General features: G+C 46.0%; 1 protein-coding gene across 1 annotated transcript; it reads right to left on the bottom strand.

Moving 5' to 3' along the window:
* Positions 1-397: 397 nt before the first annotated feature.
* TSKU (tsukushi, small leucine rich proteoglycan) lies at positions 398-23283 on the bottom strand. The gene is made up of 2 exons (XM_069070900.1): positions 22994-23283; positions 398-2511 (listed from the first exon to the last, which is right to left on the bottom strand). Exon 2 carries the CDS (start codon positions 2501-2503, stop codon positions 1442-1444), a length of 1062 nt encoding a protein of 353 aa, XP_068927001.1. The 5' UTR covers positions 2504-2511; positions 22994-23283; the 3' UTR covers positions 398-1441.
* Between the last annotated feature and the right edge of the window lie 102 nt (positions 23284-23385).

Genomic DNA, 23385 nt, shown 5'->3' with positions numbered 1-23385 from the left:
CCACATACCCCAGGCATCTCCTCCCGATGTGCTGTACTTAGGCCATAGCACTGTGGGATAATCATCTCTCTCAACCTGGAAGTCATGCCTCTCAGTGTGCCTTAAGACTTCATTCATTTTCTGGTTTCCCATTTGATAGTATTGACTCATACTAATCTCAAACTCTACTCAAAGCCTAGGGTGCTTAGATATCAATGCTTTTTCCCCCCTATATCAGTGTACTCCCCAGTTATCCACTTACTAGCATTTAAAGAAAAGGTCTTAAAGAAAAGAATAAATCTGGGCAAATATGCAACTGGAGGGGGAGGACAAAAGCTGGAAGGTACCAGTGAATCAACAGGGCACAACACATGCACGCAGCCCCTCATGCCCCAGAAGTCGTTCAGATGAGGAAACATTTATTCAGCATGACTACCTTCTTTATTGATTTATCCATTCAGCTTGTCCATATTTAAAAAAACAAAAACAAACCAAAAACAACAAAATGAAATAAAACAAACCCCCCTAAGAGAAAGATGCCTGAGCACAGTGTGAGTCACGGCATTGGGGGAAGGCACTTTGGGAAAAACACCAAGGGTATATAGGCAGAGATGGGCTCGGGGCCCACTTTGGCACCAAACGAGCCACGGGCTACATTACATGGCTGTGGGTGGCATGGGGGTGGGGGAGGAGTGATGTCCAAGTCAGGGGATCTCTAAGTCAAGAATAAGGGGAACACTGGAGACCAGAGCTAGGGAATGCTGGAGTAGGGACAGGAGATATCTGAGCTGGAGAGAACGTGCCCTCAGGCATGTCTGCCTTGGAGAAGTTCCTTCTTCTCTTTGTCTTGAACTTCCTAAGCTCCCATGTCTCTTCCCCAGACCCATGGGTGGGGAGGAGTATTCCCAAGGACCTCCATCTCTTCCCTCAGGGTCCAGAAGGGGGATGTCCAAATCAGGGGCATGTTGGAGTCAGGAATGTTTTCCAGCCACACCTCGGCTCTGATGGCTGGTTCTCAATATTCTCTAACTGGTCCCAGGAGCTAACCAGGAGACTAGGGGATAGAAGCCCCCTTCTGGGAATTTTTATTCAGGGCAAGACCAAGAGTGGTCTCATGGGGGAGCCTCCAGGCAGAGGAATAGCAGAACAAGTGGAAAAGCACCATACACACACACACATACACACACAAACACACACACACATACACACACACACACACACACACACACACACTCTCTCTCTCTCTCTCTCTCAGGAGTTGGACCTGGTATTGGCACATATAAATATAAATTAAATTGACAGGCTTACCAAAAAATGGCATGAGGGATAGGCCTCATTATCTGCTTGTAAAGGAGGTGTACCTTTTTCTTCCTCCCTCTACTTCCATGTGGGTCCTACCCTTCCCCAGACCCTCCAGGGGCCTTCCCTATTTCCACCTCTCCTGGTGATATCTCTGCTTCTATTACAAGACATAGGGGGCTTTGGCCATGGCACCATGGCCATCATGGCAGTACAAGACTTCCTTTCTGGTCTGGCTCATCTCTCGTCGGTATTGGCCTTCTTTGACCACCTTGACACACCAGATGTCCTTGCCCAGGGTGATGCTTTTGATAGATGGGAGGTATTTCAGAAGCCTGTCTGGCAGGACTGCTAGCCCCGTGCCTGACAGATTCAGTTCCTGCAAAGAGTTCAAGCTGGAGAAGACCTCAGCCCTGGCTGACTGAAGGCTAGGGTTGCCTGATAAGTCCAGAACCTGGAGGCTTGGCAAGTCACGGAAGGCAAATGGGGCAAGCTCTGTAGAGCAGCGGAGGCTGCTGAGTGACAGGTGAATGAGGTCCTTCAACCCAGCAAAGGCCCCTGCCTGGACCCTGCTCAGGAGGTTGCCATCCAGGTTGAGGTAGCGCAGGGGGAGACCCTGGAGGTCAGGCACCTCCTGCAGCTGGTTCCAGGAAAGGTTTAGGCTCTGGATGTTGGGAGTGCCCTGGTCTAGGTGTGGCCGAATGACCCGGGTAAGGAGGTTATGGGAGAGATCCACGTTGAGGGGCTTGCCCTGCCCTCGAGAAGTAAAGGTGTCCATGGAGATCTCTGTTAGCTTGTTGCTGCTCAGATCCACCTCACTCAGGGGAGAACTGGCAAAGCTCTCCTCGGGCAGGGCCACCAGGGCATTGTGGCTCAGGTCCAGGGACTCTAGATATCGGAGCCGTGAGAAGGTGGTGGAAGAAATCTTGGTGATGCGGTTGTAGCTCAGGTCGAGGCCCACCAAAGTGGTGTAACCTGGTCCTGTAAGCATGGACTCATTGACTATCTCTAGCTGGTTAGAGGACAGGTCCAGGTAGGTTGTGTCCAGAGGGATGGGGACAGGGACAATGTGGGAGCCCAGGCCACTGCAGTCCACCCGGGTCAAACTGAAGCTGTCAAACAGGCCAAAGGATTCCACTTCACAATGGCAGCCTGGGAAACATGGGCGAATGGCCCTGGCACAAGGGGCCAGGAACAGGAGAGGAAGCCAGAGGGACCACAGCATTGTGCACCCTGGAAGGCAAAAAGAGCAAGGTCAGGGTCAGGGTCTGAGAGATGTAAGTACCCACCATAAAGGTCAATTTCATAAAACCATAGGATTTCAGGGCTGGGAAGGACCTCAAGACACAGAATGTGACGACCTAAACCAGCACCGTCATTTTATAGGAAACAGATTTGTCCAAATTGACACCATGAGTCACTAGCACATGTAAAACTAGAATTCAGGTCTTCTGACTCCTAGGCCAGCACCAAGAATTTCAGCCCTGACAGAAACCTTAGATTCTTCCTGTCTAGTCCCCAGCCCCTGTAGTACTTCCTTCTACAATGTTTCCAACAAATAGTTATTTAGGCTCTGCCAGAATACCTCCAGTGATGGGGAACTCCTTCCTTACTAAGGCAGCCCATTTCATTATAGGCCAGCTTTGATTGTTAGGATTTCCTTCCTTATATAGAGATGAAATCTGCCTAGTCCTGGAATCACAACATTTGAGATTTAGAAGGAACCTCAAAAGGCATGTAGTCTAGCCCCTACTTAAAATCTATAGCATATCTAAGCAATGGTCATACAGCCTTTGAGTGAAAATGTCTAGACAGGGAATTCATTCCTGTGCATTATCCCAATCTGGTTCCCTCCTCTGGGATCAAGCAGGAAAAGTAAATTTCCTTTTCTCTAGGACAGCACACGAAGACCTTTTCCCCCAGTCTTTTATTCCCCAGGCTAAACATCCCCATTTCCTCCTATCTATCCTAGTAGATTATACCTTTCTGTATATGCTCACTATCTGCAGAACTGAAAAAGACCTTAGATATTATCTAGTCTCATTTACAGAAAAGGAAACTGAGGCCCAAAGATGTAAAGTGATTCAGCCCAGGTCACCAACTCTGGGTCCTCTTACCTCCAAATCTTGTGCCCTATCTGTAACACCAAGGTCCTCCTCTCTAGTATATCAATGTCTAGGCTAAGCCACGATGCACAGAGCTGGACACAGTTCTCCAAAGGAGTTTGACCAATGTCGACTTACCAGAGAAATCACTTCCAGCCAGGTAGGAGCCCAGTGCCTATGTCACCCCTTGCACTTTGGTACCAAGGACTAGTCACAGGATTCCAAGATAAGCCTGGGCTCTGTGCTATCACACCTCCCCAAACACTCTGCCTGGTTCAGCCTGACAGCCCTCCCCTCTTGAACTCACCTCCCTCTCCTCCCTGGCCTTGTTCCCATGAAACATTTAAAGGGGCAGCAACTCTATCTGCCCAGGTTCTGATACAGGGTGAGGACAAACATATCTGGCTTGTACCCAGTCTCCCAAAGCCATCCATCCTATCCTCCACAACCCCTCCCCCCTCCCCCCCACCTCCTGTTTCTCTGGCATAGGCCAATTTTCAGATTAAAGCCTGTTCAGGTGCCTTTAATGCCAAGCCCTAGTTGGGAGGGCCACAGTGTTCAGAATTTCAGGAAACAAAGGGGGTAAAACAGTTACCCTAAGCCCTGTATTGTGTTTCAGCCTGTTTACTGTGCATACTATTAATTACATCCAAATGGTCTGGGCATCTCTGCCAGGCTCAGCTCTTCTTACACAGACCAGTTCCAAAGGTTTAAGAAAGCAAGATGAGAGAGACAGCCCCAGAGATTATTCTTTAGTTACCCAAGGTGATTATACAACTCTGTGGGCATTAAATATGAAATAGCCACTTTTGTCAGATCTTGGGTTACGCAACAGGGCCCAACTCCAGCCTGACTCAGTCACCACGAGGGTAAAGAAAGGGACAGGAGTGGAGGAGAATGTACCTTGGAGACTATTGGAAAGAAATAGGAGAAGTATTAAAGATGGGTGCACTGAAATGAGACTGGCATTTGAAAGACAGGGGGTGGGGTGGGGTGGGGTGGGGGAAATCCAGTGTCTTCACGACCTGTAAAATCTTGGGGAGGTTAGCTCAGCTTGGGCCTTCCATTTTCCCATGTGTAAAAGAAGGGGATTGGAGTAGATGATTTTTGTGGTCACTTCCAGCTTGAAATTCCCTGCCTTTGTCCAATTTTCTTACTTTATGGAAAAATCACGTTCTCAAGGTTAGGAGGAACCTCAGGGGCTATTTATTGAGTCCAACCTGTCCTTAAACCTGAATCTCCACTGAGGGCCAGGAGGGAAGGCCCGAACCCATAATCCCTGTTACTAATGAGGCTGAGGCTGGCAGCTGGCTTGAACTCAGCAGTTTTGAGCTGCAGTGGACCAGTTTGATTGGGTGTTCATACTCTTTGTCCTGATACTGTTTGCTTACAGAAGGGTGAATTGGCCAGGTTGGAAATAGAGCAGGTCACAGTTCCCACACCTATCAATAGCAGGATTTGGGCCCAGGAGAGGCCACTGCACTTCCTGACTGGGTGAGATAGGGAGCCCCAGTCTAAAAACAAAACAAAACAAAAAACCCCTCTGCAACATACCAGAGAAGCGGTCATCCAGCTTTTGCCTTAATACCTCCAACAAGAGGGAAACTACAGTCTCCCAAGGCATCCCATGCTGCTTTGGAACAGCTGTGATAGTATGCTGCTCAAGACTAAATCTGCCTTTTGGCAATTTTCACTCACTGGCCTTCATTCTGCCTTCTGGGAGAAAATTTGACACCCAGAGGAGAAATGACTTGTACAAGGTCTCGAAGTCAGCTAGAATTGAATCTTGGAGGGACCCTAGAGAAGGTCCAATGCAAACCAATCTTTTTATTACAGAGGCCCAGTGAGAGAAAATGACATCTCTTCTAGACTCTAACTTCCTTACTAATTCCTTGTGGGAAAGGATAGTGTTTTTTTTTTAAATTTTGTACTTCCCCAGTGTGCAAAGCTATAGTGGATGCTTGAGAAATATTTATTGTATTGCATTATTGTTCACAGGGCCACAGGCTTGGAAGGGCCTTTATGGGTCATGGACTCTAACCCCCTCATTTTACATGTGAGCCAAGGAAGGCTAACAGACCTGCCTAGGGTCAGATAACTAGTGAGTAGGTGAAGTAGGCTTCAAAGCCAGGTCTTCCTGACTCCAAAAATAGTCGCAAAAGGCTGAATGGCATAGTAAAAAGGGGATTTGATTTCGAAGGCTTGAATTCAAACTGGGAGGGATTCGCATTAGTATGAAGAACCCAGACCTGTGAGTTAAGAGATTCGAGTTCTATTTCTGGGGATCTCAGGCAATTCACTTCCCAGCTCTTAAACCCCAGTTTCCTCATATATAAAATTGTATGAAATAATTTCTAAGATCTTTCATTTTTCTTCTCTCTAGATCTCAGTTTTCCAACCTGTAAAATGGGGGAATTGAACTATAAAGAATCTAAGGACACCTGATCTTTAGGACATAGAAGGGCCATGTTCTAACATTCTATGTTCCAAGGATTTAACATGTTGTTTCTATGTGCTAAAAAGTGAGTGACAAGGGCTGAGCAGAAGCCTCTGGCAACTACAGTAAGGGGAACACATTTAATGAACTTTGGACCCCTCCTGGGTGACTTGTATGAAAACAATGTTTTGGGTAAGGAGGTGGGTGGGCTGGGGAATCAATGTGATGCAGGAGAAATGAGCAAACCAGGAGAACAATGTCTAAATGGGAACAATTCAACTGTGAGAGCAAACCACTTTGGAGTCTGGAAGAGCCCTGATCAGTGTGATCCATGATTCCCAAAGACCAATGCTGTGTACCCCCTGACAGGAAGCTTCACAATTCAGGAAGCAGGATGAGGCCTGGATTTTTTGAACACAGTCAATGGGGGAATTCGTTTTGCCCGGCTATACATCTTTCTTACAAGAAATGAGTTTTCCTTTTCTTTTTAGTGGGATAGGGGGTGGGAGGGAGAGAAAATAGATGTCTATTGATTTAAAAATGACTTTTTTAATTAAATAAAAATAGAGTTCTTTGGACTAGTAGTGAGAAGTGGCTTCTAGGCTGAGCTCTACCACTAATTCAGTGCAAATCTGGCTAAGAGTGAGAAGGAAATATTCTTTCTCAAGGATTGTGAATTGCCCTTGGCTGGGTCGGAAGATCTGAGGCAGTGACATTAATGGAGGCTGAATAAATAAGCAATGCATTAAATCTCCTTTAGAAATAAGAAGTTAAGTCCTGACAGGGTGCAGAAATGAGAACTTGTCAGCTATCCAGGCTTTTAAAAAGAAAAAAAAAAGATCCAGTGACATGAAACCTGGTATACACAGGAGAGACAAGAACAAGGAGGCCTTGGGAAAAATATGTCCAAATATCAAACTTGTAAATAATCAGAATCAAGCATGCCACCTTCTACTTCCATCGGCTTTCTTTGTCTGGTCTATCTTTCATCTGAACTTGGTCTGCAAAAAAGCTGTCTGACCTTAGAGTGTCTCTGGTGTTTACTGAGGTGGGCAAGGCCACTGCTTCTTCTAGACATCTCTCTTTCTGGGCCTCAGTTACTCTTTCTGTAAAATGTAAGGATTGACTAGATGATCTCATGGACCCTTTTCCAGCCTTCACATTCTATACTGTTTAGGACTTAAGTGCCACTTTCTTCAGGAGGCCTTTCCCCCTAGCTAGTAATAGTAATAAAAATTAACATTATGTTCCAGGCCACTGTCTTAAGCATTTGACTAGTATTATCTGAGGGGTAGTTGGCACAGTGGATAGAGCACTGAGCTTGGAATCAGGAAGATATATCTTCATGAGTTCAAATCTGGCCTCAGATGCTTCCCTGGGCAAGTCACTTAACCCTCTTTGCCTCTGTTTTCTCATCTGTAAAATGAGATGGAGAAGGAAATGGCAAACCACTCCAGTTTCTTCCCCAAGAAAATCCCAAAAGTGGTCACAAAGAGTCAGACATGACTGAAATGACTTGAACAATAGCAACAATATTATCTCATTGATTCTCACAACAAACCTGGGAGGTCGGTGCTATTATCACCCCCCATTTTGCAGTTGAGAAATGGAGGTAAATAGGTGACATAACTTGTCCAGGATCGTACAACCAGTAAAAGTCTAGGCTGGATGTGAACTTAGAATTTCTTGACTCCAGGTCCAGCACTCTACCTGTACCATTGAAATTCCTTACCTGTTAGTGTCTTCCCCTCTAAAGTTACCTTGTATCTACTCTATGAACTTTTTTTCTTTTTAAAGCAATCAGGGTTAAGTAACTTGCTCAAGGTTACACGGCCAGTTATTTCTGGGTGTGGTGCTGAGTATCTGAGGCCGGATTTGATCCAGGTCATCCTGACACTGGAGCCGGTGCTCTTACTCACTGAGCCACCTGGCTGCCCCTAAGCAATTGGGGTTAAGTAACTTGCTCAAGGTTACACGGCCAGGTGTTTCTGGGTGGGTGCTAAAGTGTCTGAGCCCGGGATTCGATCTCCAGGTCATCCTGACACTGGAGCCGGTGCTCTTACTCACTGTGCTACCTGGCCGCCCCATACTCTATGAACCTTGTACATACCTATCTATGTACATGTTGTCTTCTTCATTAGAATGTAAGCTTCTTGAAGGCAGGGGCTATTTTTCATTTATTCTTTGTATTCCCAGAACTTGGCACAGGGCCCGCACACAGTAACACTTAATAATAAATGCCCATTGCTCAGCTGATATATTCTGACATTCTAGCTTCCAAGGCCTTGTGCAGCTCTGACATCTCAAGCTTATGCTATTATTCTATTATATGGTGCCTACTATGTTGGCACAAAGTTCCCTGTCCTTCTCTGACATTCTGTGGCCCTCTCCTTTCTCAACCTCTGCTCAGCATTGAGTCACCATCAAAGAGCTGTTGGCATGAAGAAAGGCTGAGGGTTAGTTTGCGTAACAGATAGCTGCTTTTGAAAGAAGAAAGACAGATCATTCATAGGGGCCACAGCTGGGACTAGACAGCCACTTGGGAAAGCTGACCAGGGAAAGGAAACTGACTGGACTACCCCCTGCTTCAGGAAGGAATCAAAAGTAAAAGAGGCACTCTTGGCCTGAACTCAGGAAGGAGAATTTCTGGATAGGCTTGGAAGGAGAGGGTGATGAAATTGTAAGGAGGAGAAGAATGGGAAAATTCATGGAAGAAAAAGTGCTTCCTGAAAGTCAGGAAGTCTCATCTTTGTGAATTCAAATCTGGTCCCAGACACTTCCTCGCTGTGTGACTGGATAAATCACTTAACCCTGTTTACCTCAGTTTCCTCATTTGTAAAATGAGCTACAGAAGGAATGGCAAACCACTCCAGTATCTTTGCCAACAAAACCTAAATGGGGTCATGAAGAGTTGGCCATTACTGAAATGAATGAACAACAACAGAGAGGAGAGGGGAAAGGACATGAACAAAGGAAGTGTCTCTTGACAAACACTGAAGGAATCCCACATGTCTAGGGTGTGCCAAAAACTTGATATTACCATTCCAATTTTACATATAGAGACATTGAGGCTTAGAGAGCTTAAGTCATTGGCCTGTAGCCATGCGGCTAGCATCAGTGGCAGAATTTTAACCAGTTTCCCGTTTTCAGTGGCAAATGATATCTATCAGGTCCAGGGATGGGAAACCTGTGGCCTTTGTCCTTGGGTGTGGTCTTTTTACTGAGTCCAAGTTTTACAGAACAAATCTTTTTATTAAGGGGATTTGTTCTGTGAAATTTGGATTCAGTGAAAGGGCCATACTTGAGAATCTAGAGGGCCACATGTAGCCTCGAGGACTCAGGTTCCCCCCACCTGTAATTAGGCCATGATGTCTCTCAAGTCAATACAGAGAATGCCATACACGGCTGCATTGAGAAGAATTGTGATTACAAGATAGGTTTCATTGGGAGGAGGGGAGGTATTAATTTTTTTCCCCCAGAAATGATTGATGGAAAGATAAAAGGCATTGTTATTTTCAGAGAAATAGGGGGAGAGAGAGGGAGAGAGGAACAAAGGGGGAATGCCAAGTATCCAGGATAAGGAAGATGATGGTCCTGTTAGAGATAGCTCTGGTCAGACCCCATCTGGAGAAAAATAAACATTTCTGGGTACCACCTTTTGGGCATGCTGATAAAGTGCTAGTTTAGATGCCATAGTAATAGAGTGGAGAGGGTCCAGAGGGCCCTTCATATAATACTATATGAAGGTGGGTTGAATCCATAGATGTTTTACCCAGAGAAGAAATGACTTGGGGGTGGCTGAGAGCTGTCTTCTGGTATGTGGAGGTCTGTTCCTCAGAAGAGGACCTAGCTTTGTTCTGGTTGGCTTCAGAGGGAAAAACTACCATAGGCACAGAGGCTGGATGCTGTAGAGGCAAACTGTCTTGATAGAAAAACTGTCCTCACGATTGGGTTGCCTTGGGAGATGGTGGATTCCCCCTTGCTGGAGACTGCCAGGTAAAGGCTAAATGACTATGTACTTGGAGGGAGGATTCTTATGTAAGTTTGGGTTGAATTGGATTTTGAATCTGCAGTCTTTTCTAGGTCTTAGGTTAGGAAACCGAAGTTCTGAGTGGTACTTGTCCTTGCCAAGGGGGATACCTGGTAGGGATGAAAGTATGTATCAGGGCAAGCAATGGTCATCAGATCTTTTTCCTAAACCACATGGGAATTTTCCAGGAGCAGAGTATACCATTCACGGGTTCCTTCCCTCAATAAGCTTAGTTCATTCCAAAGGACAAGACATATTTTGTTAGTTAGTGCTGTGCTGTGATGTGAATAGTAAAGCCTAGGACTTCATGAAAGGGAAATTGCAGTGGGCTGGTTAGCCACGGAGGGCTATCATGGTATGTCAGGATTGGAAGGAAATTCAGAGGCATCTAGTCCAAGATGCCTGAGAGTACAGGAATTCTCTCTGTCCCTTTCCTGATAGAGACTCTCATCTTGTCCCAGAGAAGATACCACCAGTGACGGTAGTACCTAACAGGGTAGGTCTAATGTGGGTGGAAATTAGAATTGATAGAGAGTTCTGCCTCATTGGGGTGGCTAGGTGGCACAGTACATAGACTGGGTTTGGAATTAGGAAGACTCATATTCCTGAGTTCAAATGTGACCTCAGACACTAGCCTGGCAACCCTGGGCAAGTCACTGTTTGACTCAGTTTCCTTATCTGTAAAATGAGCTAGAGAAGAAAATGGAAAACCACTCTAGGATCTAAACTAAGAAAACTCCAAATGGGGTCATGAGGAGTTAGACATGACTGAACAACAATAAAAAAAAGTTACCTGTTTTATTTGGTTGTTGTTGTTATAGAGCACTGGGCTTGGAGTCATGAAGAGGATATGAGTTCAAATCCTGTCTTGGACACTTATTAATCAGGTGATCCTGGGAAAATCACTTAACCTGTGTGCCTCAGTTTCCACATCTGTCAAATGGAGATAATAATAGCACCTACCTCCTAAGGTGGTTGTGAGGACAAAATGAGATATTTTCAAAGTGCTTTGCAACTCTTAAAGCAATATATAAATGCTAAATCATAGACAGTCTCTGGGCACATTTGGGGGTTAAGAGTGAGTATGAAACTCCCTTTTCCTTCCAGCTTGGGTGTGGCTTTTTGACTGAGTCCAAGTTTTACAGAATAAATCTTTTTATTAAGGAGATTTTTTATGATGTTTCCCTTTCCTCTCACTTTAACAGAATCAGATGTTGTCTGGCATCTTCTCTTCTAACCATAGACCCCCCTTTTCACCCTATCCCCAAATCAGTACAGGATAAACCTCAGTGACAGAATGGGAGGTATCAAAGAATGCCAATGTTTCCATTCACTCTTTTCTAGGCCCCAAATTCCAGTGGTTGATCACAGGTAGCATCCTAAGGCAGTCCTCCCCTCCCCATTTAGTCAACCAAACATCTAACTTAGGACATGCATTGAGCCTGATTTTCTTCTGAGAAGTAGAATTTTACTCTAGTCTTTGGGTAGCCAAGGATCCTCCCTGGTTCTGAGAGCCTATATCCTACATCCTGGGATAGCATTCTATGTTCTTAGGTCCCTTTCAAGATAACAATCACTGAAGAAACTTACTCAGCCTCTGCTGATTAAAGGGTTCCCTCAAGGGCATTCCATCTGGACTTTGAGAAATGCTGCAGAGTTGGCAGTAAGGTCCTGTCTAGATTTCTGCTGAGGATCTGGCAGGTTAAGCAAGAGGTAGTGAGGCTGGAAAGAAAGGTAAAGAGAGGACTGGAGGCAGCTCATTTTAATGAAGTCAGCTATGTGATGCAGTGGATAGATCACCAGCTTAGAGTCAGGAAGACCTGAGTTCAAATCCAGTCTCAGATAATTACTAGCGGGGTGTCCTTTGGCAAGTCACTTTACCTCTGTAAAGTGAGGATAATAATAAAACCTGCCTTGTAAGGTTGTTGTGAGAATCAAATGAGATAATATTTATATAAACAGTGCCTGATCCAGAAGAGGTGCTGAATAAATGCTTGCTATTATTATCATCATTATTATTAATATTAGTGAGCTGGCCCTGCCTGTCTGGGTACTGAGATCCCAGATTCTGTACATCTGGCCAAACCCCACTGGATCCGACCCTGTTCATAATGTGGGAGGCAGACAAGGGAGTTTGGGGAATGAGCTCAGAATTCTTTAAGGACAGAAAAACTAGGAATGTTTGGTTTGGAGATGAGAAGCCTTGGGCAAGGGAGGGAGTGTGGTGGGGGGGGGAGGGAAGAAGAGACCTGATCATTATCTTCAAATATCTGAAGACCTGTCACAGAGAAGGGGAGACAGACTTGTTTTGTGTGGTTCCTAGTAAAACCAGGATCAGAGGGAGGCAGATTTCTGCTCAGTATGAGGAAAAGTTGCCCAAGCATGGGCAGCCTTGATAGGAGTTCACAATCTAGTGAGAGAAGACAAGCATGTATCTCTCTATAGAGGTATGCACAAAGGAGAGCTAGAGGAAGACACACCTTCATCACATTTTGACTGGGTCATTCCAGTGGCTCCCTAACTGCCCTCCCCACCTTCACTCACATTATGTCATCTGACCCTCTCATTTTACAGAGAGGGAAAGTAAGGCTCAGAAATTATATGACTTGCCCAAGTTCATGCTGGTCAGAAAGGGCCTTCACACCAGAACCCCTACCATACTGGCCAGAGAAGGGCCTGGCCAGGCGATTACTTTAGCACTGGCCCCAAATCTGAGGACCCTACACTGAGTCTCCAATTCACCCTCCCCCCCTTCCCCCATCTCTGTGACACACATGCCTTCCCCTTTCAGGCTATCATCTCCATCTCTTCCCCAGGGAAGCTTGAACTGAATCCCCTCCCCTCAACCACCGTGGGATCTGATTGGCCAGATTTCACCTTTCACCAAAAGCCTCACCTCCACCGACTTCTCCACACCAGACCCCCCACCACACATTCTGCTTCTATTTGTATCCCCAGTGCTTGGCAAATAGCAGTAAATATTTAATAAATGCTTATTCTCATTTTCTCATTCTCTCTCTTTCCCTCTCCTTCCCCTCTCCTTCCTTTCTCTCTTCTCTCCCTCTTTTTTTTCTGTCCTTCCTCTCTCTCTTCCCCCTTCCTTTCTTTTCCCTCTCTCTCCTTCCTCTTTATTCACTCCCTCCTTTCTTTTTCATTTCTCTTTTTACTCTTTCCTTCCTTCTCTATCTTCTCCCTCCTTCCCCCTTTTCCTTCCTTCCTCCCTCCCTCCCTTTCTTCGTCTTCTTTTCTCTCTCCTTCCTCCCCCTTCCTCTCTGTTTGTCTCTCCAACCTTCCCCCCACCGCTCACCTTTGCTAATTTTGAGGACCTTACAGCACCCTGCCTCTGTTGTTAGACAGCTTTTCATGTATTAGTCCCATTCTCCCAGTTACTCAGGGAGCTCCTTGAAGGCAGGGTCTCGATTACGCTGGGGCACACTGTCCCACGCTGTCCCATAGTGCCTGGGTGGGGCTGTGCTCAGTAAATATTTGTCTGACACCCCATATCTTGAAGTGTGTTTGTACAAGTTGCCAAACCACTCAGTACCACGGGTAAATGGGAAAAGCATCTACCAGGGGCAGCTGATATTGCTGAAATTGTTATGTCCTCTGTTAATAGCTGTGGCAGCTGGAGAAAGGCAGGTGATTTGACTTGATAAGGACCTGTAGCACTTGAAGGCTGGCAAATTGCTTTACATTCACTATTTCATTTGGGGAAAATGAAATTTCATAGGGAGGTGGGAGCTGGCATTATTATACCCACTTTTCAGATTAGGAAACTAAGACCCAGGGAGAGGAAACAGATTGCTATCCAGCTCTGAGAGTCTGAGGTGACAGCTGAATCTAGCCCTTTTTGACTTCAAGTCATCAATCATTCTACCTACTCTGCCTTTCACCTATACCTCCCAACTCACAGAACTGTTGTAGGGAAAGTGACTTATAAACTTGAAAATCCTATGGAAAATGGACTTATTGGGGTAGGCCTAGATAAAAACCCATGTAATAAGCATTTATATCATACTTTAAGGTTTGGAATTGCTTTATGTATGTTATCTCATTTTATCCTCACAACAATATGAGGTAGGTGGTGGTATGATCTCCATTTTGCAGGAAACTTATACTTAAAGAGAGTGTGACTTGTCCAGTGTCTGAGGCAAGATTCGAACCTCAGTCTTCCTGACTCCAAGTCCAGCATTCTCTTCACTGGGCCACCTAACTGCCTATAGATGATCCAGAGGTCCCTTTCAGCTCTGAACCAATGATCCTATGAGTTTATAAACTTTGGCAAAATTAAAAAAAAAAGAGAATGGACCTATTATTATTGTTCTATTTTACAGATGAGATCACTGGGGCTGGTAGATATAGAAGGTTTGGCCTGGATCATATAATCAGATAAGGTTAGAATCAGGGCTTGGACATGGGTGTTCTAACTTCTAGGCCAGGGCTCTTTTCACTACACCAGAGCTGGTGTGTGGCACATGTCTAGGCACACGTCTCCCACCCTGTTTTAGAGCATGTGGACACAAATAGGGTACAAGGACCATTAGTCCAATCTCAGGGAGAAAATATTTTCAAGACTAATGTGACTCCCTCCAAATACTGACTGATGGTATATGGTACATTTGAAATAAATGAATTTAAATGTTTTGGAACCATGCCTTATGAGGATCGGTTGATGGGACTCAGGATATTTAGTCCAGAGGAAGAGATGATGTGGGGAGGTAGGACCATTGCCTTTAAGTGTGTAAAGGGCTGTCCTGGGGAAGAAGGGCTAGGTTATAGACTCACAAAAAAGGTATCTGCAATTTCATCAGATAGGGAACTCACAGTGGGTGATTTCTTCTCCCAAAGAAGACCACAACTTTTTGATGATTTGGTAGGTAAGTGCTAGGGAGTTAGTAACCCATGACACAGAGATGAGTCCCACAAACAGATTCAGATTCACAGACCATTAGAGCTGGCTGAGACCTTAGGGATCATCTCTAACTTGATAGTAAAGTGGATGAGTTTGACCTTGGGGCCCAGACTTTCTGTCTTTAAGACCAACACCCTTTCCACTATTCCAAAATATCTCTCATTTCTGCTGGGTCTTCAGAAGACTGAAAGAATCAGGATCAATGAGAGGAAGGTTAAAAGGAATGGGGAAGGGGGCGGGGAATAGACATTTATGTAGTGCCTACTATATGTGTACTAAATGCTTTATAAATTTTATCTCATTTGATCCTTACAACAACTCTGGGAGGCAGGTTATTTTGTATTATCATCCCCATTTTACAGTTGAGGAAAACAGACAGAGATAAAATGACTAGACCAGGGTCAAACATCTAGTAAGCATCTGAAACTGGATTTGAATTTAGGTCTTCCCAACGCCAGGCCCACTGCTCTATCTACTGGGCAACGTACAATTTCCTAACAATAAAAATTGTTCAAAAATTGAATTAATTGCCTTGGAAAGTACAAAACTTCCCACCACTGGCAGTTCTCAAACTGGGTGACTCCTTGTCAAAGATTGTAATATCAGAGATTTAGATCTGGAAGGGTCTTCAGAAGTTATCTAGTCAAGCCTTCTCATTGAACACTTAAAGGAAATGGAGAGGTCCAGCACAGTCAAATGAATTACCCAAGGTCTCACAGGTAACAAGTGGCCAAGCCAGCATTTGAACCCAGGTCCTGTGGATCCAGTACTCTTTCCATAACACCAGCATTTATACAGGGGATCTGAGCTTCAGATAGGGGTTGGACCAGATAGCCTTGGAGCTCCTTTCCAAGTCTGAAAATGAGATCTTAAAGAAAACATGGCTCTGGTCTTGGTTCTGTTATTTAGTACTGATAAGATTTTGAACAAATCATGTCTACTTTATAGACCTCAGTTTCCTCTTCTGTGAAATGGGAAGGATAATACTGGCCTAGCCTATCTCAGAAGGTGACAGTCAGGGTCAAATGAGATAATAATGATTGTGAGATGGGCTATAGGCATCAAGTGGTAAAATTATGTGAGCTATTGTTACTATTGTAATTTGTTCTCCTCTTTGGGGATGCTGGCTCCAAAAGGCCCATGTTCCCCCTCCTTGCTGCCTTCTCTCCCACCCAGGGAATTACCAGATGGCCCAACCCTCCAATGAGAAATCCTCTGGTGGGAGAGTGATTTAGTCAGCTTGATTTTCAGGGTCTGAAAGAAAGCCAGAAGGAACTCCCTGCCCTTCCTCGATCAGCCTGATGATTCTTACAGGAGGGAGGGAGGGTTTGGGTATTTCACAGGCTGGGTGCTGGGGCTTATGATCCTGTGAACTCTGACGCCAATGGAATCCCTGATTCTTCATCTGTCCCTCCCCCCTTTCCCTCCCTCTAGCCCTGCCTGGTAAACTCTGGAAGCTGTCAACCGTGGGAAGAGCTAAAGACTTGGAAGAAATAACTCCCTACATTCTAAAGGCTCATTCCAAGAAACTCTAGTCCCCAACTTCATGGAGATGCCTGTGAAAGTCACTCCTTTCTTTATAGCTCGGCAGCTATTTAATTTTCCTAAATGCTCCCCATTTGACCTCAATACTCCAGATAATGTTCCAAGACTGTAACTTGCAGAGAGGGTGCTGACCTGCATAGGTTGGAGGGACTTTCTCACCCAGGACTTCCCTATGCAAAAGAAATCACAGACACAGGCCCTGTCCTCATTTCCTTCAACTACCTCCCCATCAATCTCAAGAAAGTAGGCATGACTGACAGAATTAACCCCACTATTACTGACAGATGGAGAAACTGAGAAGCTGTTAGTACAATAAGTCCAACTTTCTCATGGAAATTCTTTTCCAGTTCTATTTAAAGCTCATAATTACAGAGCAGTTTACAAGCTGCTTTCCTCACAGCACCCTGTGACTTAGGGTACATGTGACTCCCATTTTTCAGACAAGTAAACTGATGCTCTTTCTTCTAAGGTTCCCCACCCCCCAGCTCTGATGTTCTGGGTTGTAAGGTCCTTCCTAGTGTTGACATTTTGTATTCTAAGGCACCTCTTGGCTCTAACATTCTATGTTCTAAGGTCCCTCTTCCCCCTCAGCCAGCTAGGTATTATGACATCTATCCAACAGATATATTCAGATAGTGTTAGACTTGGAATCAGGGAGACCTGAGTTCAAAACTTATCTCTGACACTTACTAGTTGTCTAAACCCCAAGGATATAATTTAACCTTTCTTGGTCTCAGTTTCCTCATCTGTTTAATGGAGTTTAAATAACAGTACCTACCTCCCAGGGTTATATTAAGAGGATCAAATGGGATAATATTTGTAAAACATTTTTTTTTTTTGCTTTTTGGAGGGGGGGAAGGCAGGGCAATTGAGGTTAAGTGACTTGCCCAAGGTCATATGGCAAATAAGGGTTAAGTGTCTGAAGTTGCATTTGAACTCAGGTCTTCCTGACTCCAGGGCCAGTGCTCTATTCACTGTACCATCTAGCTGCCCTGTAAAACATTTTCAAAGACCTTAATGCATTGTATAAATGCTGCTTATCATTATTGTTAGTACATGTTCTAACTTCCTTTCCAGCTTTAACAATCTAAGGATTCTATGTTCTCTGACCAGAAAAGAAGTAGGTCTCTTGGTATCCCACCCATCAGACTGTAAATAAGATACACCTTAGCCCATATGTGGCCTCCAATAGTGGTTGGAGAATTCTGGTTGGAAGAACCTTAGCATGATAAATGTAGATATAGGGGTGGCTAGGTGTCTCAGTGAGTAGAGCACTGGCCCTGGAGTCAGGAGGACCTGAGTTCAAATCCAGCCTCAGACACTTAACACAATTAGATTGTTAGAGCTGTAAAGGAAGTTAGAACATGTACTAACAATAATGATAAGTAACATTTATATAATGCATTAAGGTTTTTGAAAATGTTTTACAGGGCAGCTAGATGGTACAGTGAATAGAGCACTGGCCCTGGAGTCAGGAGGACCTGAGTTCAAATGCAACTTCAGACACTTAACACTTATTTGCCATGTGACCTTGGGCAAGTCACTTAACCCCAATTGCCCTTCAAAAAAAAAAGCTAAAAAAAATGTAGACATAGAGTTGGGCCCTATGGTTGACACTTCTGATCTGTCCACCCCCTGAGAAACAGGCTAACATGACTGGCCCAAGGTCACTTAGGTAGTAAGTCACTAGCAGAACTGAAATCTGACCCTTTGACTCTCAATCCTGTATTCTTACCATTATATCACATTTTCTTCCTTCCTCACTTCCCTCACCAGTCGACTTTTTTCTCAGGCTCTTAGCAAAGATGATTTGACTTATTCTTTAAAAAAAATACACCAAAAGAATGACAAATTCCACCCAACATTCTGTCCTGGACTAGAGGTGACTGACTATATGCACACACATATACATACATATGTGTATATCAAATGTATAATATACTACACACATCCTACGAAGATTGACCCTCCCCTCAGGTCACCCCTGGGACTCACTCCTTTAATGGCTCAGCACTATCTACCACCTCCCCGTCCAGCTCCACCAGGCTGGGTAAAGACCAGGGGCTTCCTCTCTTGGCCAGTTTTCCATTCCAGGAAGGTTTCTTGTTCAAGTTCATAAAAGGATGCTCTAAGCACTTACTCTGGGCAAGGCTTGGTACTTCCTTGGTACTGGGGAAGATAAAGAAATGAAAGTGGAAGATGAGCTCCGTGCCCTTCCTAGAACGATATGGCAGAAAAGATGAGTGCACAAATAATTCCCGCCTTGGTCTGTCCAAACTATCTTTTAAAGGGTCCAGTTCAAATTCTACCTCCTCTAGGGAGGTTTCTTTTGTCCCCTGGCTGGTAATAACCTTGCCTCTGGAATTTGCAGGGCACTCAGTGTGCTCCTCTCTAATACTTTTATCTTACATGTTATTTCTATCTGTGTCTCATCCTCTACTGGACTGTAAGCTCCATGAGGGTAGGAACTATGTTTTTCTAAACTCCAAGTTTCCTTTGCTGCCAGCATAGTGCTCTTCTGCACACAATAGGGGCTTAATTAATGTTTGCCAGATTTAATTAAAGCAATAGAGAATACAGCAAAGGCCATAAGAGCCATTGTGGAACAGAACTCTGGCCTGGCTATAAGACTGGTGACCTTGGACAAGTCATTTCCATGTCTACAAACCTCAGTTTCTTCATTTGTAAAATAGGAACAATAATACTTGCCTTCCTTAATTTACAAAGCATTCCATATACATCATCTCATTTTATGAGTTTCACAAAAACTCTATGAGATAGGGACTCTAAGTATTATGATCCCTATTTTGTAGAAGAGGACGTTGAGGTTATGTAGCTTACTCAGGGTCATATGGCTGATGTCACAGGCCAGAACAGCCCAGGTTCTCCTGATTCCAAGTCTAGTGTTCTCTCCATGAATCTTGGAGCACTTTATTAATGCCAGCTGTTATGTAATACACTCTATAAATGTGAATGAGTTGTAATCTGCACTGGTAGAGGGCACACCCACATCACTGAGATCACAGACACATCTAAATATTAAAATATTATTATTTTTATAGACTAAGTGCTCTGAGAGTTAGGGAATGGAAATTACTCTCTTTTGTGTTTTTCAATGCTGGAGGGGACAAAGCAGGACCCTCTTGTCATCTGTACCTTGCCAATTAGCCAAGACGGCTCTGTCTAGGGACAGGATCTCAGGTATCAAGATAGTCTAGTTCCTTCATGGTATATACAGAGAAACTGAGGCTCAGTAAGGGGACTGTCCTGACTTTCCCAAGGTCATACAAGTTAATGGGCAGCTAGGTGGTACAATGAATAGAACACCAGGCAGGGAGTCATGAAGACCTGGCTTCCAATCTGGCCTCAGACACCTTCTAGTTATATGACCCTGGGCAAGTCACCTAACCCTATTTACCTCAATTTCCTCATCAGTAAAATGAGCTGGAGAAGGAAATGGTACAGCACTTTAGTAGTTTGCCAAACCCCAAATGAGGTCACGAAGAGTTGGACACAGTTGAAATGACTGAACAACAACATACAAGTTAATGCCAGAATCAACAATAATAGTTCACCTTTGTGTAGTGTTCAGTAGTTATAAAGCACTTTCCTGTCCAGTAAGGATAACTTGATCCTTACAACAGGCCTTTGGAGTTGGGCAAGGCAGGAAATACTATCGATGGTTCAGGGTCAACGAAGCTGAGGAGCAGAAGGGGAAACCAATTTGTCCAAGGTCATAAAAAGTCAAACAGCATACTAAGTGTCTTGCCTCACAGTCTAATGTCCCTTCTACTTTTCCTATTTGTGGGCCTTAGTGTCCTTCTTTGTAAAATGGGAGGGGCTCTAGATATAAGACCAAAGGTCTCTAAGGGAGGGGTTCTTAGTCTTTGTGTCATGAATCCCTTTAGAAGTCTGCTGAAGCCTATAGACCTCTTCTTAGAAGAATTTCTTTAAAAATTCATCATTGAAGGATATGTGAAATTTTAGTTAGAGATTAGTGAAAATAAAGATGTCATTTTTTTCCCATCCAAGTCCACAGACCTCCTGAAATCTATAGGGGTCCATGGACCCAGGTTAAGAATCTCTGCTCTAAAGTCTTTTCCAGTTCTGACCTCTCTTCTGTGTCCTTAAGTTCATACTGTGGAAGAGCTGGAAAGGAGGCAAAATCATTTAAATTCCTCATTTTACAGATGAGGAAACTGAGACCCAGAGAGAGAAGGTGCTTTGTTCAAAGTTTCTTAGCTACTAAGTGGCAGAAGTGGGGTTTGAACTTCCATCCTTAGACTCAAGATCTAATATTCCTTCACCGTACCACTGTCCCTTCCCGGTTCTACCATTCATTGTTCTGGTCTGTTCCCACTGACATTCTAAGGAGTCTACAGATCCTGGTTCTCAACCTCGACCCTCTCTCTAAACTGGGAATGGGCGCTTAAGAAACTCTGTAACACATCACCCTTAAGCTGGGGGGAGGGGGGACGGAGCAGAGAAGCTGAGGAGGAAGAAATACAATAAATTATGAGCATCAGAAATTCAGAAAAAGGGTTGGGATCCTTTGGCTCCAGCAAAGTTCTGGGTCAGAGGAGTTTTTGGGGCTTGGGACAGACATTCTTCCATCCTATTCCTGTCTGGGAAACTGCCCCCTCTCTGTCCCCACTTATCTGTGTGCAGAGCTGGTTCCCAGCTCTGACCATGAAACAACCCAGAGCCAGCCACTCCCCACCCCCTACTTCCCCCTTTCTTAAGGTTTTAGTCTTTCCTCTGGCTGGCATGTCTGGGCTGATCCAGACAGAACGGAGGAGGGAGAAACTTCTGAACTATTTGAGAAGTGGGGTCCCCTCATCTCATCTTCCCTTAGTCATGCCCCCCTTCTCCCCCTAGTTTGGAAATGGATCTATCCCAGTCCAACTAGGTGGTTGGGGGTGGTGCTGTGGAAGACCCTCATAGCCTACAGCACCTCTTTCCAGACTGGGAGAGGGAGGGAGAGAGGGCCCGACCAAATGGGGGTAGGCGGAGCCAATTCCGAAGTGTGGGGTTGTTGGGGCGGGGACCAGAGCCTTCCTAGCCGCTGGGGCTGCTGGACTTGCAGCCGTGGCAAGGCGGTCGGTCCCTCTGCCATCTCCCCCCCCCCCCCCCCCTCCCCCAAGTGCAAAGACATTCAGGGAGGAGACGAGCTAGCCAGGATGTGAGTGACCTGGCAGAAGGCTCTGGTCTCCTGTTTTCGGGACTCTTCTGTTCCTCAACAGCCAGATCTCCAATCAAGTAAATCGAGGACCCCTTCCCTTACAGGATTCCCCTTTATCTTTCACAGAGGACTTAGTTTCTCCCCCTCACAGGGGTAGTGGTGGATTGATTCTTCCCCCCTCCAAAGGGTATAAAGTTTCGTTCTAGGGATTTCAGCTTATGAATAGTGGACTCACAAAACACCCCTTCCCATACTGGGAAGGGCGAAAGCTTAATCCAGAACATACACAAGCAAGCACACAGGGTCGTAGGATTTGGAGTAGCTATAAACCTGAGAAACTATAAGTCTACCCCTGCCCCCTTTTATAGAGGAGGAAACTAAGGCCCACAAGGCATAAATGACTTGCCCAAGGTCACACTGCTACATAGTGAGAGGGCAGAGACCGGAACTTAGGCCCTCTGCTTCCAAATCCCGATACCTCTCCACCGACAGACAGACACACAGACACACACACACACTCCTCTCCCTCTCTGCCAGCAGCAGCAGTAGGATGAAGCAGAGACCATCTCTTTTCAAACCAACCCCTCACTGGCCTTTGTCTTCCAGAGCCTGTGTGAACCTCGGAATCCACATTTCTCCTCCTCCCCAAGCCCCTCGCCCCCACCCCATCTCCACCCGGCTTTCCGGGCTAAAATCACATTAGAAGCCCAGAGTCCACTCTCGGAGGCCCTCAGCCAAAGATGCAGCCACTAGCCTGGGGGAAAAGGGAAAGTTGTTGCTGGTCCAGAGGGACCTTTAGTCTTGGCCCCAGCTTCCGGAGTAAATCCACACCTAGTCTCGGAACCCAGCCTGGGGGCTGCAAGTAGGGGTGGAGGGGTGGGGGCTCGAAGTTGGAGAAAAGTTCGGGAGGCCGCGTGCTGCGGTAGAAAGAACCTGGATCTGGATAGAAGAAGACCCAGTCTTGACCCAGCTTGGTCCGTCACTGATCATTCCCAGTGACTCTAGGGCAAATTACCTTCCTGCTCTCTGAGCCTCAGTTTCTCTGTCTGTAAAATATTTTTAGAGGGGGGAATGCTTTGAGCGCTTTCTTGCCCGCAGCTCTGACCGCTGGCAGTGGAAGGATGACCATCTGAGGAGGCAGCTAGAGGAGAGGGGACAGGAGCTGAGCCCGGGTTTCCAGCCTTCCGGCCGGGGCTGCAGAAAGAAGAGCGCTTTGCAGGCAAAGCGAGCCTTAGGAGGTAGCCCGGGGCTTTGAATGAGCCAGGGGGGAGAGCCAGCAGCCGGCGGGCTCCTGGGGGGAGGGCGAAGAGAGAAAGACAGGGAACTGGGGCCCCGATAGGGAGGGAAGGAAGGAAGGAAGGAGGAAGGGAGGGCTTCGGTGCCCGGAGCCTGCACGCCCAGGAGGCAGCAGCTGCCCCACCAATGCCAATCGGATGCACCGGGAGAATGAATGCAACACCCCCCTCGTCCTTCGGCTGCTTCCCCGGCCCCGCCGCGCACACACCTTCCAGCGCTCCTGTCTAGTCTGCGGGCTGCAGCGGCGCTTGCCCTCCCCGCGGTGCTCAGTCCTTCGCCTGGGCCGCCGGCCCCTTCTCCAGCTTGTCCCTGCTCATCCTGCGGCCGCCGCCTACCCTGAGCGCAGGGCTCTCATCTCCTCAGTGCGTGCCTGTGTTCTCCTCCTCCTCCTTCTCCTCTTCTGGCGGCGGCCGCTGCTGCCACCTCCCTCCTTCCCGCAGGCACCGCGGAACAGCTGCCCAGGAGCTCCGGGGAGCGTCGCGAAAGGGCCCGAGCCCGGGCTCGCTCCTCCTCCCCTCCAGGCCCGCCCCGGTCCCGCCTCTTTCCGCCCCGCAGCCCGGCTTCTCCCACCCTAGGGAGCGTCTCAAAAGTGCTCAGCTC

This window comes from Petaurus breviceps, unplaced genomic scaffold (genome assembly GCF_028583685.1).
Source record: "Petaurus breviceps papuanus isolate PSGF00001 unplaced genomic scaffold, PetGlider_PUasm1.0 90823, whole genome shotgun sequence".
Classification (NCBI taxonomy): domain Eukaryota; kingdom Metazoa; phylum Chordata; class Mammalia; order Diprotodontia; family Petauridae; genus Petaurus; species Petaurus breviceps.
This window is presented reverse-complemented; position numbering and strand designations above follow the sequence as displayed.

Bases quoted from the DNA above. Each gene is read 5' to 3' on its own strand.
- TSKU (XM_069070900.1), bottom strand. From the start codon at position 2,503: ATGCTGTGGTCCCTCTGGCTTCCTCTCCTGTTCCTGGCCCCTTGTGCC.